Source organism: Bubalus bubalis, chromosome 13 (genome assembly GCF_019923935.1).
Source record: "Bubalus bubalis isolate 160015118507 breed Murrah chromosome 13, NDDB_SH_1, whole genome shotgun sequence".
Taxonomy (NCBI): domain Eukaryota; kingdom Metazoa; phylum Chordata; class Mammalia; order Artiodactyla; family Bovidae; genus Bubalus; species Bubalus bubalis.
In genome coordinates, this window is record NC_059169.1 from 77002895 (window position 1) to 77018435 (window position 15541).

A 15541-nucleotide genomic window follows, 5' to 3' on the forward strand; every position below is an offset into this window, starting at 1 on the left:
TCATCCCAAGCACATCATTTATTCAAATTCTCTTCAAAGCAGTTCATATTTTCAACAGTGACACTATGAAGGACCACAAGTTCCTAAGTCTGCCACATCTGCTTTGTAAAACAGTATTTTTATTTGTACCAAAAATTACCCCTTTTCTGGCTTTAAGAACAACAAAAAAAGTAGTTCAAGGAATTCTAGACTGTCAATCGAGGGTACAGTCTGACTAGCCAAATCTCTTCAACATTCTGAGCATGGATCATAATCCCTCTCATTTTTTTCCTCAACGAAAAAACATTTATAGTTTTATTCTATCTTCACAAGAAATTCCATTTGCTGTTCAATTACTGTGTATGCCCCTTCTACATTTTATTCTTGACTAACAGACTATGCCCCAACCAGTAACGCTGAAGAAGATGAATTTGAACGGTTCTATGAAGACCTACAAGACCTTTTAGAACTAACACCCAAAAAAGATGTCCTTTTCATGATACGGGACTGGAATTCAAAAGTAGGAAGTCAAGAAACACCTGGAGTAACAGGTAAATTTGGCCTTGGAATACAGAATGAAGCAGGGCAAAGACTAATAGAGTTTTGCCAAGAAAATGCACTGGTCATAGCAAACACCCTCTTCCAGCAACACAAGAGAAGACTCTACACATGGACATCACCAGATGGTCAACACCGAAATCAGACTAATTATATTCTTGGCAGCCAAAGATGGAGAAGCTCTATACAGTCAGCAAAAACAACACCAGGAGCTGACTGTGGCTCAGATCATGAACTCCTTATTGCCAAATTCAGACTGAAACTGAAGAAAGTAGGGGAAACCACTAGGTCATTCAGGTATGACCTAACTCAAATCCCTTATGATTATACAGTGGAAGTGAGAAATAGATTTAAGGGACTAGATCTGATAGATAGAGTGCCTGATGAACTACGGAATGAGGTTCGTGACATTGTACAGGAGACAGGGATCAAGACCATCCCCAAGGAAAAGAAATGCAAAAAAGCAAAATGGCTGTCTGGGGAGGCCTTACAAATAGATGTGAAAAGAAGAGAAGTGAAAAGCAAAGGAGAAAAGGAAAGATATAAGCATCTGAATGCAGAGTTCCAAAGAATAACAAGAAGAGATAAGAAAGCCTTCCTCAGCGTTCAATGCAAAGAAATAGAGGAAAACAACAGAATGGGAAAGACTAGACATCTCTTCAAGAAAATTAGAGATACCAAGGGAACATTTCCTGCAAAGATGGGCTCAATAAAGGACAGAAATGGTATGGACCTAACAGAAGCAGAAGATATTAAGAAGAGGTGGCAAGAATACACAGAAGAACTATACAAAAAAGATCTTCACGACCCAGGTAATCACGATGGTGTGATCACTCACCTAGAGCCAGATATCCTGGAATGTGAAGTTAAGTGGGCCTTAGAAAACATCACTACGAACAAAGCTAGTGGAGATGATGGAATTCCAGTTGAGCTATTTCAAATCCTGAAAGATGATGCTGTGAAAGTGCTGCACTCAATATGCCAGCAAATTTGGAAAACTCAGCAGTGGCCACAGGACTGGAAAAGGTCAGTTTTTATTCCAATTCCAAAGAAAGGCAATGCCAAAGAATGCTCAAACTACCACACAATTGCACTCATCTCACATGCCAGTAAAGTAATGCTCAAAATTTTCCAAGCCAGGCTTCAGCAATACGTGAACTGTGAACTTCCAGATGTTCAAGCTGGTTTTAGAAAAGGCAGAGGAACCAGAGACCAAATTGCCAACATCCACTGGATCATCGAAAAAGCAAGAGAGTTCCAGAAAAACATCTATTTCTGCTTTACTGACTATGCCAAAGCCTTTGACTGTGTGGATCACAATAAACTGTGGAAATTCTGAAAGAGATGGGAATACCAGACCACCTGACCTGCCTCTTGAGAAACCTATATGCAGGTCAGGAAGCAACAGTTAGAACTGGACATGGAACAACAGACTGGTTCCAAATAGGAAAAGGAGTACGTCAAGACTGTATACTGTCACCCTGCTTATTTAACTTCTATGCAGAGTACATCATGAGAAACGCTGGGCTGGAAGAAGCACAAGCTAGAATAAAGACTGCTGGGAGAAATATCAATAACCTCAGATATGCAGATGACACCACCCCTATGGCAGAAAGCGAAGAGGAACTAAAAAGCCTCTTGATGAAGATGAAAGAGGAGAGTGAAAAAGTTGGCTTAAAACTCAACATTCAGAAAACGAAGATCATGGCATCCGGTCCCATCACTTCATGGGAAATAGATGGGGAAACAGTGTCAGACTTTATTTTTTCGGGCTCCAAAATCACTGCAGATTGACTGCAGCCATGAAATTAAAAGACACTTCCTCCTTGGAAGGAAAGTTATGACCAACCTAGATAGCATATTCAAAAGCAGAGACGTTACTTGCCAACAAAGGTCCATCTAGTCAAGGCGATTGTTTTTCCAGTCGTCACGTATGGATGTGAGAGTTGGACTGTGAAGAAAGCTGAGAACCGAAAAATTGATGCTTTTGAACTGTCATGTTGGAGAAGACTCTTGAGAGTCCCTTGGACTGCAAGGAGATCCAACCAGTCCATTCTGAAGGAGATCAGCCCTGGGATTTCTTTGGAAGGAATGATGCTCAAGCTGAAACTCCAATACTTTGGCCACCTCATGTGAAGAGTTGACTCATTGGACAAGACCCTGATGCTGGGAGGGATTGGGGGCAGGAGGAGAAGGGGATGACCGAGGATGAGATGGCTGGATGGCATCACTGACTCGATGGACTGAGTCTGAGTGAATTCCGGGAGTTGGTGATGGACAGGGAGGCCTGGCGTGCTGCGATTCATGGGGTTGCAAAGAGTCGGACACGACTGAGCAACTGAACTGAACAGTTTAAAGTGATGTTTTAACTTTTTGTTAAAGTACAGTTGATTTACATTATTTTATTAGTTTCAGGTGTACAACACAGTGATTCGGTATGTTTGAGGATTATATTCCATTTAAAGTTATTACAAAATAATGGCTTATATTTATTTCCCAATGCTATACAATTTATCCTTGTTGCTTATTTTACACATAGTAGTTTGTGCCTCTTAACCCTATACCCCAATCTTGCCCCATATTTTCAAACATTAAGAGGGGAAGTGTTAGTCTTCTGATCAAAACCTTCCAGTGGCTTCTCATCAGTCAAAATAAGAGTCCAAACCCTTTTAACATGCATCTGGTATGATAACCTCTCATGACCTCCACTGGGCTCCTGCTCTCCCTGGCTCACCCACCTTAGCCACACAAGCCTCTCTGCTGTTTCCCCAACACACAGTCCCACTAACCTTGGCTGGGAACCCCATTTCCCTGATTCCCACTTAGCTTACTGTCTCTTCACCTTTGGCTCGCTGCTCAAATGTCACTTTGTCCGAGCTGCTTCCTGCTACCTCTTCAAAACTGCACGCCACCCCCGCCTGCTGCTGCCCACCGCCACCCCCAGCACTAGCTCCCTGCATCTCCCTCTGGCCAAGAAAAGAGGCAGTGCTTGTCACAGCATTGACAAAAGCTACTAAAATATCCTGGGTTACCATGTGGCTCATTGAAATTCCTTCTCAGTTCAAGAAACTTTCTCTTTCCATAAGACTAACAAAAATAATCCTACAAACTAATAACACAAGTCAGTCCTGATGTTTTCCCAGGGAGAGAGAAGGCTAAAAGTAAACATCTGAACTAAGCTGTTAGGACCACTGAGCACAAGGCACAGTCTCTGAAACACAAAACACTGTAGGACTATCACAGAGAACTGCCCCTTAGACAGCGGCTTATCAAGAGGAGTGGTGGCAGGAGGGAGCTATGTAGAGAACACTTGCTTTCTTCATGGGGCTTCCCTGATGGCTCAACTGGTCAAGAATCTACCGGCAACACAGAACCCTGGGTGGGTAAGACCCTCTGGAGAAGGAAATGGCAACCCACTTCAGTATTTTTGCCTGGGACATCCCATGGACAGAGACGCCTGGCACGTTCAATTATACTCTTTGTAAGAAAACTTACCTTTGTGAACAGAAATAAAAACATAATCTCAGAGTGGTACATTAATATGGTGATACTCAGTACTTGCTGTATGAACTTCTCCAGCTGTTTCCTTGATTCAACCCTACCTAGTCTATAGCTGTGTAAACTTGGGCAAAGGGACTTTCTACTCTAAGCCTCACCTTCCAATTAAGGAAATGGCTCATACCTTTCTTCCCCCAAAGGGCTGCTGGGGGAGAATGAGACAGTGTCTATGAAAAGTAACAGGTAGGATATCAATGATATGCAAATGTAATAGGGAGTATTTCTTTTTGTTCATTTAGGATTAAAAAGAATCACACCTTTCTGAACATCCTTCTAAGACATAAATAATCAAGTTAACTCTTTACTGCAAAACCCAAAAGAAATGAGAAGCTTACCTGCTGATGGCCTGTCCAGCACTGACCACTGCTGACGCCAGTATCTCTGTGCTGAGGCTCTCGGCAAAGCTGACACCTTCCTGTCCGATCCCACTGTCGGCTGCCTGGCTGGTACTGCTCAGCTCTCTCTCTGCCTTTTCAATCGCTTCAGCAACTATCTTCTCAGCAAGCACTGTCTTCTTATCGAGATCAACGTGAATTTGAGGAACATCAAGATGAAAAATCCTAGATTTCTGATAGAAGCTGCTAAGCTGTGAATGAGAAACTGGCTTACTACCAGCAAGTGAATCCGGTCTGGGAAAGTGAGGAGACGAATTTCTAGTGCAGTCATGGAGCTCTTTACGGTCACAGTATCGGCAAGCCTGACCCACCAGAGGTGACAGCTTTTCTGCGTAAGTAATCCTATCAACTGCTTTTGTGGCTTCAGACACGTGGAAGATGGCAGATCCTAAACCCAGCTCTAAAGTGTCGCCCACGACTTTGTTAGCATACTGCTCTATAGCTTGAACGACAGTCTCTCCATAGCCACACCCACTCAAGCTGCCTGTACTCTGAGAAAATCTGTGATTCTGTGAAGAAGGCTGAAGAGACTTGGGAAACTCTGGCCCGACATGAGTCTCAGTATCTTCGTCACATACGTTTTTTTCATAAAGACAAGAATCTGTTAAGGATTTTGGCAAGCCACCTGTTGATGCCATCAACTCTTTTTTAACATCTCTTGTGATGCTGTGAGCAAGACAGGTTGAAAAACTACGTAGTTCCAAGCACTCGTTTCTGTACATGTCCCGTGTCCACTCACAAGTCCGGTTTTTATGAAGGTAACTTGCAGCACTTCTGCTTTGTCTTTTTTTATCTGCTTCTTGCTGGTGTTCTTTATTTAAAAACAGTAACAGTTCATCGTTGGTTTTCACCTGTGAGCTCTGCACAGGGAGTATTTTGGAGCTGCACTTCACTTTGGCTGTTTTAGCTGCTTCTTGCAATCCTGACTTAACAGACCGATAGGCAAGTCTGTTGGCGTACTGGTCCATTATTAACTCACTATTGCCACCTTCCTGTTTTAGTATTTGGATAATGTGACCTGCATACTCATCTGTCACACTTTCACAGCTGGGATACTTGTACGTTAGACCTGACAGACAAGAACTTGGTGGTAAAGGAAGAACAAACGGATCTACTCCTCCCGGGTGCGCTACAGCCTCTACATCCAACTTCTCTTCGGATCTACGATCTTGGTCACCATCAACACAACTGTTCCTCTTCCTCCTGAAAAACATACAGCTCCTAACTTTTGCTATTTTTTCAGCTTCTGTAATGACTTCTGCTGCCATATCACCTGCAAAACTGCATAATGCTTGTAAGCTTTCATCTGAGCAATTTAAAAAAGCAGGTGATAGGCTTCTTTGACTCTGCACATTTAAGCAAGGACTTGTCACCCCGGCTTCTTGAATCAATTTATTATCCAAATGGGAAGCTGCCATTTCGGTTGCAAGAGAAACGATGTGCGTCGCTAATGCGTCTGCAAACTGAACTTTTTTCCCTGCTGGCTCCAATTTCACGTCCATCTCTTGCTGCTCTTCGCCGTCACTACTTTCAACTTCTTCTGAGAGAGACCGCATGAGCTTCAACATGAACTCTTCTTTTTCTATTGCATTTTGTTCATTTTCAGACAAACTGCTTACAGATGAGTTGTGAGGTGTGGATGGTGGTGTGGCCGGTGCAAACTCTTTTGCTAACTCCCCCTTAAGCTTTTTGGTTAACTTCTTGATATCCCAATCAGAAGGAGCCTGGGATGGAACCAGAGGAGTTGATGGAGGGGTGTCAGGTATTACATTCCCATCTCTCATTTTCTGTTTATCTTCCACATGCAAACCATCTACACAGGTGAGCACTGTGGATGAGAAAGCATGTGAATGGGGAAAAGAGTTTTCCTGCCCAAAAGCCAAGGGCTCGAGGGCTGAATTATGCAAATTCTGCTTTTTCACAGATTTGTCCTTAGCAATTTCCTTCAGATCAGCTTTCTGGCCTGCCGCTGCTAGACAAGGTGGTAGCGTCTCCAAAGAAAATCCAGGAGCCACAGAACCTTTACCTTCTGGAACACAATCCTTTACTTCTGAAAGTGAACAGTGAGTTAAATGATCTTGAGCTTCAAGAAACTTGGGGAACTCTTCCAAGGTCAACTGTGACTCATCTCCAGAAACAGGCAAGTCTTTCTTGGGGAGGACATTTTTATCTACATTTAGGATCACTGACTTGCTTTCATCTATGGAATGTTTGATAATAGATTTAGATAACCGATCAGCGAACATGTCCTTCTTTCTAGCCTCACTGTGTGGCACTGTTGCTTGATCCCAGTAGAAAGAAGGGGTTTTTCCCTTTCCTGTTTGAGTTAAACAATCTGTGTGTTCTTCTGTTTTTGCAACTTTGGAAGATGTCAGTGAATCTATAGTTTCATTTACTATCGTATGCACCATTGCGGCAGAAAAATCGCCAATAATGACAGGATCATTTGTTAACTTTGAAGAGCTTTTTGTTTCAACAACATCACTAGTTGGTTTCACCTCATTCTGGCTACCGGGGTTGTGGTCTGAAGGTAAACAAATATTCCTGAGACAAGCTAGCTCCTCTTCTTTGTTTTTTGTGGCAACACTTGCTGGGGTAGGACCACCATTCAAATGACTATCATCACATGATGGATGAGACTTTGTCTGATACGTATTAGAAGAAATACGGTATGGGTGAAGGGCACTTCCTGCCAAGGGCACTGGTATTGAAGTAACAATTCCTGAAGTACAGAACAAGGCCTGCTGCACCGTGTATTCCTTTTTATACTCCTGCACTGGTTTTGTCACCGTAACTGTTTGACTGTTAGAAGTAGAAGAACACAAAGAAGTCTGTGTTGCTGGCACTACATCTTCTGTGCTCACAAACTTGATGTTTTCTGGGGAAACACTAACTGCTGCCTTTGTGGTAAAGGTAACATCAACTTGAGACAGCTCAATGAATGCTTCCTGTATTACAGATTCAGACAGATCTCTTGCATAGGACTTCACCACTCTGTCTTCACAGTGAAATGACCGACCCTGCAGAGATGCAGGTGTTGGAGGATATGAGAACTGACACACTTCCATGATGCCTTCAAAAACAAGCTCTTCAGCAAGATCTGCAGCAAATCTAGTGACGGTGTTAGTGAAGATCTGTTTCTTTACATATTGTAGATCTTTTAAAGCATTTGAGAATGCCTCACTCACCAAAAAACTAGCCAGGCCACTAATGGCTCGTTCTTTCAGTGAAAAGGCACACTGCCTTCTCAGTTCGTTAAATGCCATTTGAAAAATGGATGACGTCAATTTGATGGCTAACTGGCATAAGGCATTGGTACATGAAGAGACCCCTTTCTGTAAGTCTTTAAATGCACTGCCAAAACTTTTTTCCACGAGATCTGCTGCAAACTTCTGAACGCTATCAATCATTATGGGTTTATTTTTAGATTTACTTTTTTGATCAAGGCTTCCATGCTGAAAAGCTACCATTTTATTTTCTCCCTTTTTAACACTATTAGTGTTGGATGTTGCATTAGTATGTTGGCTATGAAGAACTGAGCCCAGAACTTCACAGGAAAGGCTATTTGCATAATCTTCATAGGTATAATAAAGAGAATCAGGATTTTCATGACCCCTATCTCCACCAATATCTGTTTGGCAAAAGCATTCAGCTGGAGTACAGCCTCCAAGAGGACTGAAAGCAGAGGATCGAATAGGACTAAACAAACCACTGTCTTCCCCTGAGGCCTTCACGGGGCGGGGAGAATCTGGGGCATCACACAGGTTACTATAAGGGGATTCTGGTTTACGAGGTGTTGGCTTCCTAACATTAGCTGGGAGAGCTGGCCGATCAAACTTGAATTTTTGAGGATTCATAGTAGTGGTTACAGAGCACAATTTTTCATGTTTGTGCCCTTTCTTTTGCGATGGCTTCCCTACAGCAAGATCTTTCAGAAACGGACAAGCAGTCTCTAACGTTTGTTCTAGTTCATCAAACTGATCAAAACTATCAAAAAACTCACTCACTTCTGAGTCTGAATCCTCAATATCATCTTTCATCACAGGAATTTTAGGTAACTCAAGTTTTGCTTTCAAACTTTTTTGATAACCTTCTTCATCCAAGAAAATAACAGGACTTGGACTTGAGCACTCTGATTCAGACGAGTAGGCAGGAGAAGACGAGAACAATGGTTTCTGGGCATCACTACCTTTCTCTGAAGCAGCAAAGGAACTATAGAAACTCCTCTGGATCCATGGTTCAGAGACTGATGTCGTGACTGAAGTTCTCGCTGGAGGCAGTTTTTTATGTCCCAGAATGTTTATTAAAGAAGCTGAAGGTTTAGCCAATGACTTCTGCTGCTCAGAGCCAACCAGAACCCTGAAATCATGGGTATCCAAATGGTGACCAGAAATAGTCTGTGAAGCAGCATCACACTGGCTCCTTAGTGCAATTATGTTTAATCCTAGAGGAAAAGAATAAAATGATTATTCCTGAAAAGAATTTAACTGATTTAAATCGATGGGAATAAGTAGACTTGAAGCATGAAATACTCATTTGTATTGTAAGTATCTTCTATACTATTTTAACACAGGGATCCCCAACCTCCAAGATGTGATGCCTGATGATCTGAGGTGGAGCTGATGTAATAATACTAGAAATAACAAGTACAATTAATGTAATGCACTTGAATCATCCCGAAACCATCCCCTTCCTGCCCTAGTTCCATGGGAAAATTATCTTTCATGAAACCAGTCCTGGTGCCAAAAAGGTTGGGGACCACTGAATTAACAGATTCATCTCAAGTTGTACTTAAGAGCAAGTATTCAGTTCAGTTGCTCAGTCGTGTTCCAACTCTTTGCGACCCAATGAACCATAGCACGCCAGGACTCCCTGTCCATCACCAACTCCCGGAGTCCACCCAAACCCATGTCCACTGCGTCAGTGATGCCATCCAACCATCTCATCCTCTGGTGTCCCCTTCTCCTCCTGCCCCTAATCTTTCCCAGCATCAGGGTCTTTTCCAATGAGTCAACTCTTTGCATCAGATGGCCAAAGTATTGGAGTTTACCCATTACTAAAATATTCTCATTCTACCCCACATTTAGGAATACCTGGTATAAGGAATATCTAGCACATTGCCACATGTTAGAAACACTAATATTTAGGTGACCCTGACAGCTAACTCAAGTCTGAACTTAGGCATTTTTAAGAGAAACAGTGTCTGAACAGTACAACCTAATAAAAGAAAGAGCAAAACTAAAAACCAGGTAACAATGACCTTAAAAGACACAAGAAAGTTAATTCCTCAATCAGACAAAAAAAAAGGTATCAATGCTTTAATTTGAACAAATTTCAAAATAAATGTCAACTGAACAAGTCTGTCTTAAAACTTTTAAAACTGAACTTTAAACCTTAATTCTCTATTTCAAGAAAAAAGATCTAGCAAAGAACAAACCATCATTATATGGCTTTGAAGTCTCTTCCTCGTCTAAGTGCTCAAAAGCAGTGACAAAGTCATCTTCGATGGAAGATACAGACTGGTTAGTATCATCGTCGTCTTCATTGGTGGCCTCAAGTTGGTGCTTGTGATGCAAATATGTGTCCAGGGTGTACCTTATGCCGGTAGCATATTTACTTAGGAGACTAAAAATAAAATCAATTTTAAGTCTTGGTAATGTAGGTGACACTCTCATGACACAAAGCATTCCAGGATGTTGACTCTGGGAAAAGATAAAAGATGATAACAATTTTAATTTCAAAATATACTATACTTACAAGACACATTACCTGGAAATAAAGCCCAGAAATAACACGATACCATTTTAAAAGAAAAAAAAAAGAAACACATGCATCCTAAAAGGCTGCCTGATTTTGTAATGTTTAATTATTTTCTTCATTCTTTCTTCACAACACTTCTCACTTTCCAGTGTCTTCTCCCACCTTTCTCTTAACCAGGTATTCAAATTCTACCTATTACGTCTCTTTAAATGTCAAAAGAACTTGCCATCCATTTCTGTGACAATGATGCTTTCCTGTTACTATACAGCCCTGTGCTTTTTCTTAATCATTCACCTGGTTCACTAACTATATTATTAACTGCTTAAGGACAGGAACTAGGTCTTAGTCTTCCCGTATCCCATTTTCCTGCAGCTTTCAGCATGATAATACATTCTCTTCTATCATAAAAGAACTGTCCCTTCCTTTCTCCTAAATTCCCCTAGTATTTCAATTTCCAAGGTTTATAGCTTTGATTAAAAATAAAAAGCCAACTGAACTTTCCCATACATATTATTTTAAAAGACAGATGTTGACAAATGACTTGTTCAAAAGGCTAGAAATGAGATAAAATAGTTGATCACCTCTTCTCGTAAATAAAACACAGTAAATATAAATGAAGAATCTAATGAAGGAAATGAGCACAGTTCTACTTTTATCTGTAAATCTCATAAAAAACACAGTAGTCTATAACACTTGAAGGAATAAGTAACCTAAATTTAAACCTACTGATTCAATTTTTAGGAGGGAAAATATGCAATGCATTTTTGTTTGGTGCATTATCAATAAATTAACACTTAGTAAAGAACTAAATGTTCAATGTTATGATACTAGTGACCTCACTGAAAGGTGACATTTTTGCTTATAAATAAAGAAAGAACACATCTTCAGGTACTGATTCAACATGAAATTTTTTAAACCAGAAAATGAGTTAAAGTATATTCTTTAAAAGATACAGCTCAATATTTACATAAATTTGGAGTTGGAAAGAAGAGGGAAAATTTTATATGACTTACACACAGGTAAAAATTCAAGAAATCCAGAAATAATCAATTTTCAGAAAAAAGTTAGTATGTCTTACATACAACTTATGGAGCTTCACACATGGAAAATCTAATTTAAAGCTATGACCAAAATTATTTTACCCTTCAGTGATTTCAAAGATTCATGAGTTCGATTTCTTATGAACTGTATTTCCTTGAGATGGTATTAAACAAAAAGAAACTTCACCCAAGCATTTTAAAGTTTAATGCTCTAAATTAACCCCTTCATGGACTGCAGCCTGTTGTGGCAAAGTGGCTTATGTAACTCAATGAAGCTATGAGCCATGCCATGCTGGGCCACCCAAGACAGACAGGTCATAGTTGAAAGTTCTGACAAAATGTGGCCCACTGGAGGAGGGAATGGCAACCTACTCCAATAATCTTGCCTGGAGAACCCAGCAACACTATAAAAAAGGAAAAAGTTATGACACCAGAAGATGAGCCTGCCCAGGTCGGAAGGTGTCCAATATGTTACTGGGGTACAGGAGAGGGCAACTACAAATAGCTCCAGAAAGAATGAAGACCAGGGGCCAAAGTGGAAACATGCTCAGTTTTGGATGTGTCTAGTGGTGAAAGTGAAGTCAGATATATAGAGAACAATACTGCATAGGAACCTGAAATGTAGGTGCATGAATCAAGGTAAATTGGATGTGGTCAAACAGGAGATGGCAAGATTGAACATCAACATCTTAGGAATCAGTCAACTAAAATAGACAGGAATTGGCGAATTTAATTCAGATGACCATTGTATCTACTACATGGGAAAGAATTCCTTAGAAGAAATGGAGTAACCCTCATAGTCAATGAAAGAGTTCGAAATGCAGTAACTGGATGCAACCTCAAAGATGACCGAATGACTTTGGTTCGCTTCCAAGGCACACCATTCAACATCACAGTAATCCAAGTCTACGCCCCAACCATTAATGCCAAAGAAGCTGAAATTCACTGGTTCTATGAAGACCTACAAGACCTTCTAGAACTGTCACCAAAAAAAAGATGTCCTTTCCATCATAGGGGATTGGAATACAAAAGTAGCAAGTCAAGAGATACCCAGAGTAGAGTAACAGGCAAGTTTGGCCTTGGGAGTACAAAACAAAGCAGGGCAAAGTCTAACGGAGCTCTATCAAGAGAACATGCTGGTCACAGCAAGCACCCTTTTCCAACAACCCAAGAGACAACTCTACACATGGACATCACCAAATGGTCAATACCAAAATCGGATTGCTTATGTTCTCTGCAGCCAAAGATGGAGAAGCTCTATAGTCAGCAAAAGCAAAACATGGAGCTGACTATGGCTCAGATCATCAGCTCCTTATTGAAAAATTCAGGCTTAAACTGAAGAATGTAGGGAAAAGCACTAGACCATTCAGTGGTTCAAATCAAAACCATTTTGATTTGATTCAGTGAACCAAATCCCTTATGATTAAACAGTGGAGGTGATCAATAGATTCAAGGGATTAGATCTGGTAGAGAAAGTGCCTGAAGAACTACAGAAGGAGATTTTTAACACTGTACAGGAGGCAGTAACAAAAACTATCCCAAAGAAAAAGAAATGCAAGAAGGCACAGTGGTTGTCTGAGGAGGCTTTACAAATAGTTGAGCAAGGAAGAGAGGCAAAAAGCAAAGAAGAAAGGGAAATACATACCCAACTGAAAGCACAGTTCCAGAGCATAGCAAGGAGAGATAAGAAGGCCTTAAATGAACAATGCAAAGAAACGGAAGAAAACAACAGAACCAGAAAGACTAAAGATCTCTTCCAGAAAACTGAAGATACTAAGCAAACATTTCAAGGAAGGACACAAAAAAGGACAGAAATGGTATGGACTTAATAGCAGCAGAAGATATTAAGAAGAGGTGGCAAGAACACACAGAAGAACTATACAGAAGAGATCTTAATGACCCAGATAATCACAATGGTGTGATCACTCACCTAGAGTCAGACATCCTGGAGTGTGAAGTCAAGTGGGCCTTAGGTAGCATTTCTATGAATAAAACTGGTGGAGGTGATGGAATTCCAGCTGAACTGTTTCAAATCTGAAAGATGATGCTATGGAAGTGCTATACTCAATATGCCAGCAAATTTGGAAAATGCAGCAGTGGCCATAAGACTGGAAAAGGTCAGTTTTCATTCCAATTCCAAAGAAGGGCAATGCCAAAGAATGTTCAAACACCAGATAATTGCACTCATTTCACATGCTAGTAAGGTTATGCTCAAAATCCTTCAAGCTAGGCCTCAGCAACACATGAACTGAGAATTTCAAAATGTACAAGCTGGATTTAGAAAAGGCAGAGGAACATGAGATCAAACTGCCAACATTCGTTGGATCATGGAGAAACCAAGGAAATTCCAGAAAAATATCTACTTCTGCTTCACTGACTACACTAAAGCCTTTGACTGCGTGGATCACAACAAACTGTAGAAAATTCTTAAAGAGATGGGAGTACCAGACTACCTTACTTGTCTCCTGAGAAACCTGTATGCAGGTCAAGAAGTAAAAGAACCAGACAAGGAATAAGTGATTGGTGCAAAACTGTCAAAGGAATACGTCAAGGCTGCATATTGACACCCTGCTTATTTAACTTATATGCATAGTACATTATGCCAAATTCCAGGCTGGATGAATCACAAGCTGGAATTAAGATTGTTAGGAGAAATATCAACAACCTCAATGTGCAGATAATACCACTTTAATAGCAGAAAATGAAAAGCAACTAAAGAAAAGAGTCTCTTGCGTGGGTGCTAAGTCTCAGTTGTGTCCGACTCTTTGCAACTATGGACTGTAGCCCGCCAGGCTCCTATGTCCATGGGATTCTCCAGGCAAGAACATTGGAGTGGACTGCCATGCCCTCCTCCATGGGAGCTTCCCATGCGGGATTGAACCAGAGTCTCTTGTCTCCCGCGTTGACAAGCGGGTTCTTCACCACTATCACCACCTGGCAAACCCAAAAGATGGTCAAAGTAGAGAGTGAAAAAGCTGGCTTAAAACTCAACAATGGAAAAAAAACTCATGGCATCTGGTCCCATCACTTGACAGCAAATAGAAAGCGAAAAGGTGGAAGCAGTGACAGATTTTATTTTCTTGGGTCCAAAATCACTGCAGATGGTGACTGCAGGCATCAAATTAAAAGATGCTTGCTCCCTGGAAGGAAAGCAATGACCAACCTAAACAGCATATTAAAAAGCAGAGATAGTACTTGGCTGACAAAGGCCTATACAGTTAAAGCTATGGTTTTTCCAGTAGTCATATACAGGTGTGAGAGTTGGACCATAAAGAAAGCTGAGCACTGAAGAACTGATGCTTTCTAATTTGGTGCTGGAGAAGACTCTTGAGAGTCTCTCAGACAGCAAGGAGATCAAACCAGTCAGTCCTAAAGAAAATCAACCCTGAATATTCACTGGAAGGACTGATGCTAAAGCTGAAGCTCTAATACTCTGGCCATGTGATATGAAGAGCTGACTCAATGGAAAAGACCCTGATGCTGGGAAAGACTTAAGGCAAAAGGAGAAGCGGGAGGCAGAGGACTAGATGGTTAGACGGCATCACCAACTCAATGGACATGAATATGAGCAAACTCCGGGAGATCATGGAGGACAGAAGAGTCTGACATGCTGCAATCCATGGGGTTGCAAAGATTCGGACAGGACTGAGAGAGTGAACTACAACGCTAAATTAAAAGTCATTTATAAAATGTGCCAACAAAAACTCATTAGAAATAAGATATAAAAGTTACCTGGTTTAGAGGATCACTGTTTATATCTGATGATTTATTTATATCCTTCATACAAATAATTTCATTTTCATTTAGACTGCAGAAGTGCAGTGAGTTCAGAAGATCTGGGAGTTCCAAAGAAACTGCAGCCAAATCCTAATGTAAAGCAATAACACAATAAATAACACTGTAGCATAACACTTTAAGTCCCTTATATTGTGGCCCTGAACTAAAATCATAAAGTCTACTTGTTATTGTTGTTTAGTTGCTCAATCATGTCCGACCCTTTGCAGCCCCGTGGACTGCAGCACGCTAAAGTCTACTAGTTAGTAAACTTTCCAGTTCATAATAGCTAACACTTGCAGTTTATTGACCACCATGTATTGTTTAGAAACTCAAAAATAAAATGTACGAAAATATTTTAAAATTGACAATTTTTGTAGCATTTTAAACATAATGATACCAAACTGTAACAAGATTTCACATGGTACCTCACACATCAACAACAACGAGGCATTTAATAGTTTTCAGCAGCAAATG

The 15541-nt window shown here is 40.8% G+C and overlaps 1 protein-coding gene across 6 annotated transcripts in view; it reads right to left on the reverse strand.

The window, feature by feature from the left end:
• The window catches only part of AKAP11 (A-kinase anchoring protein 11), a 52152-nt gene that overhangs the window by 14206 nt on the left and 22405 nt on the right, over positions 1-15541 (reverse strand). For all 6 annotated transcript variants that reach the window (XM_025263034.3, XM_044926843.2, XM_006076503.4 and 3 more), the window contains exons 5-7: positions 15023-15157; positions 9928-10192; positions 4431-8934 (exon numbers count right to left, since the gene is read on the reverse strand). In XM_025263034.3, the coding sequence (XP_025118819.3) occupies positions 4431-8934; positions 9928-10192; positions 15023-15157 (4904 nt within the window). The remainder of the gene's footprint in view (positions 1-4430; positions 8935-9927; positions 10193-15022; positions 15158-15541) is intronic.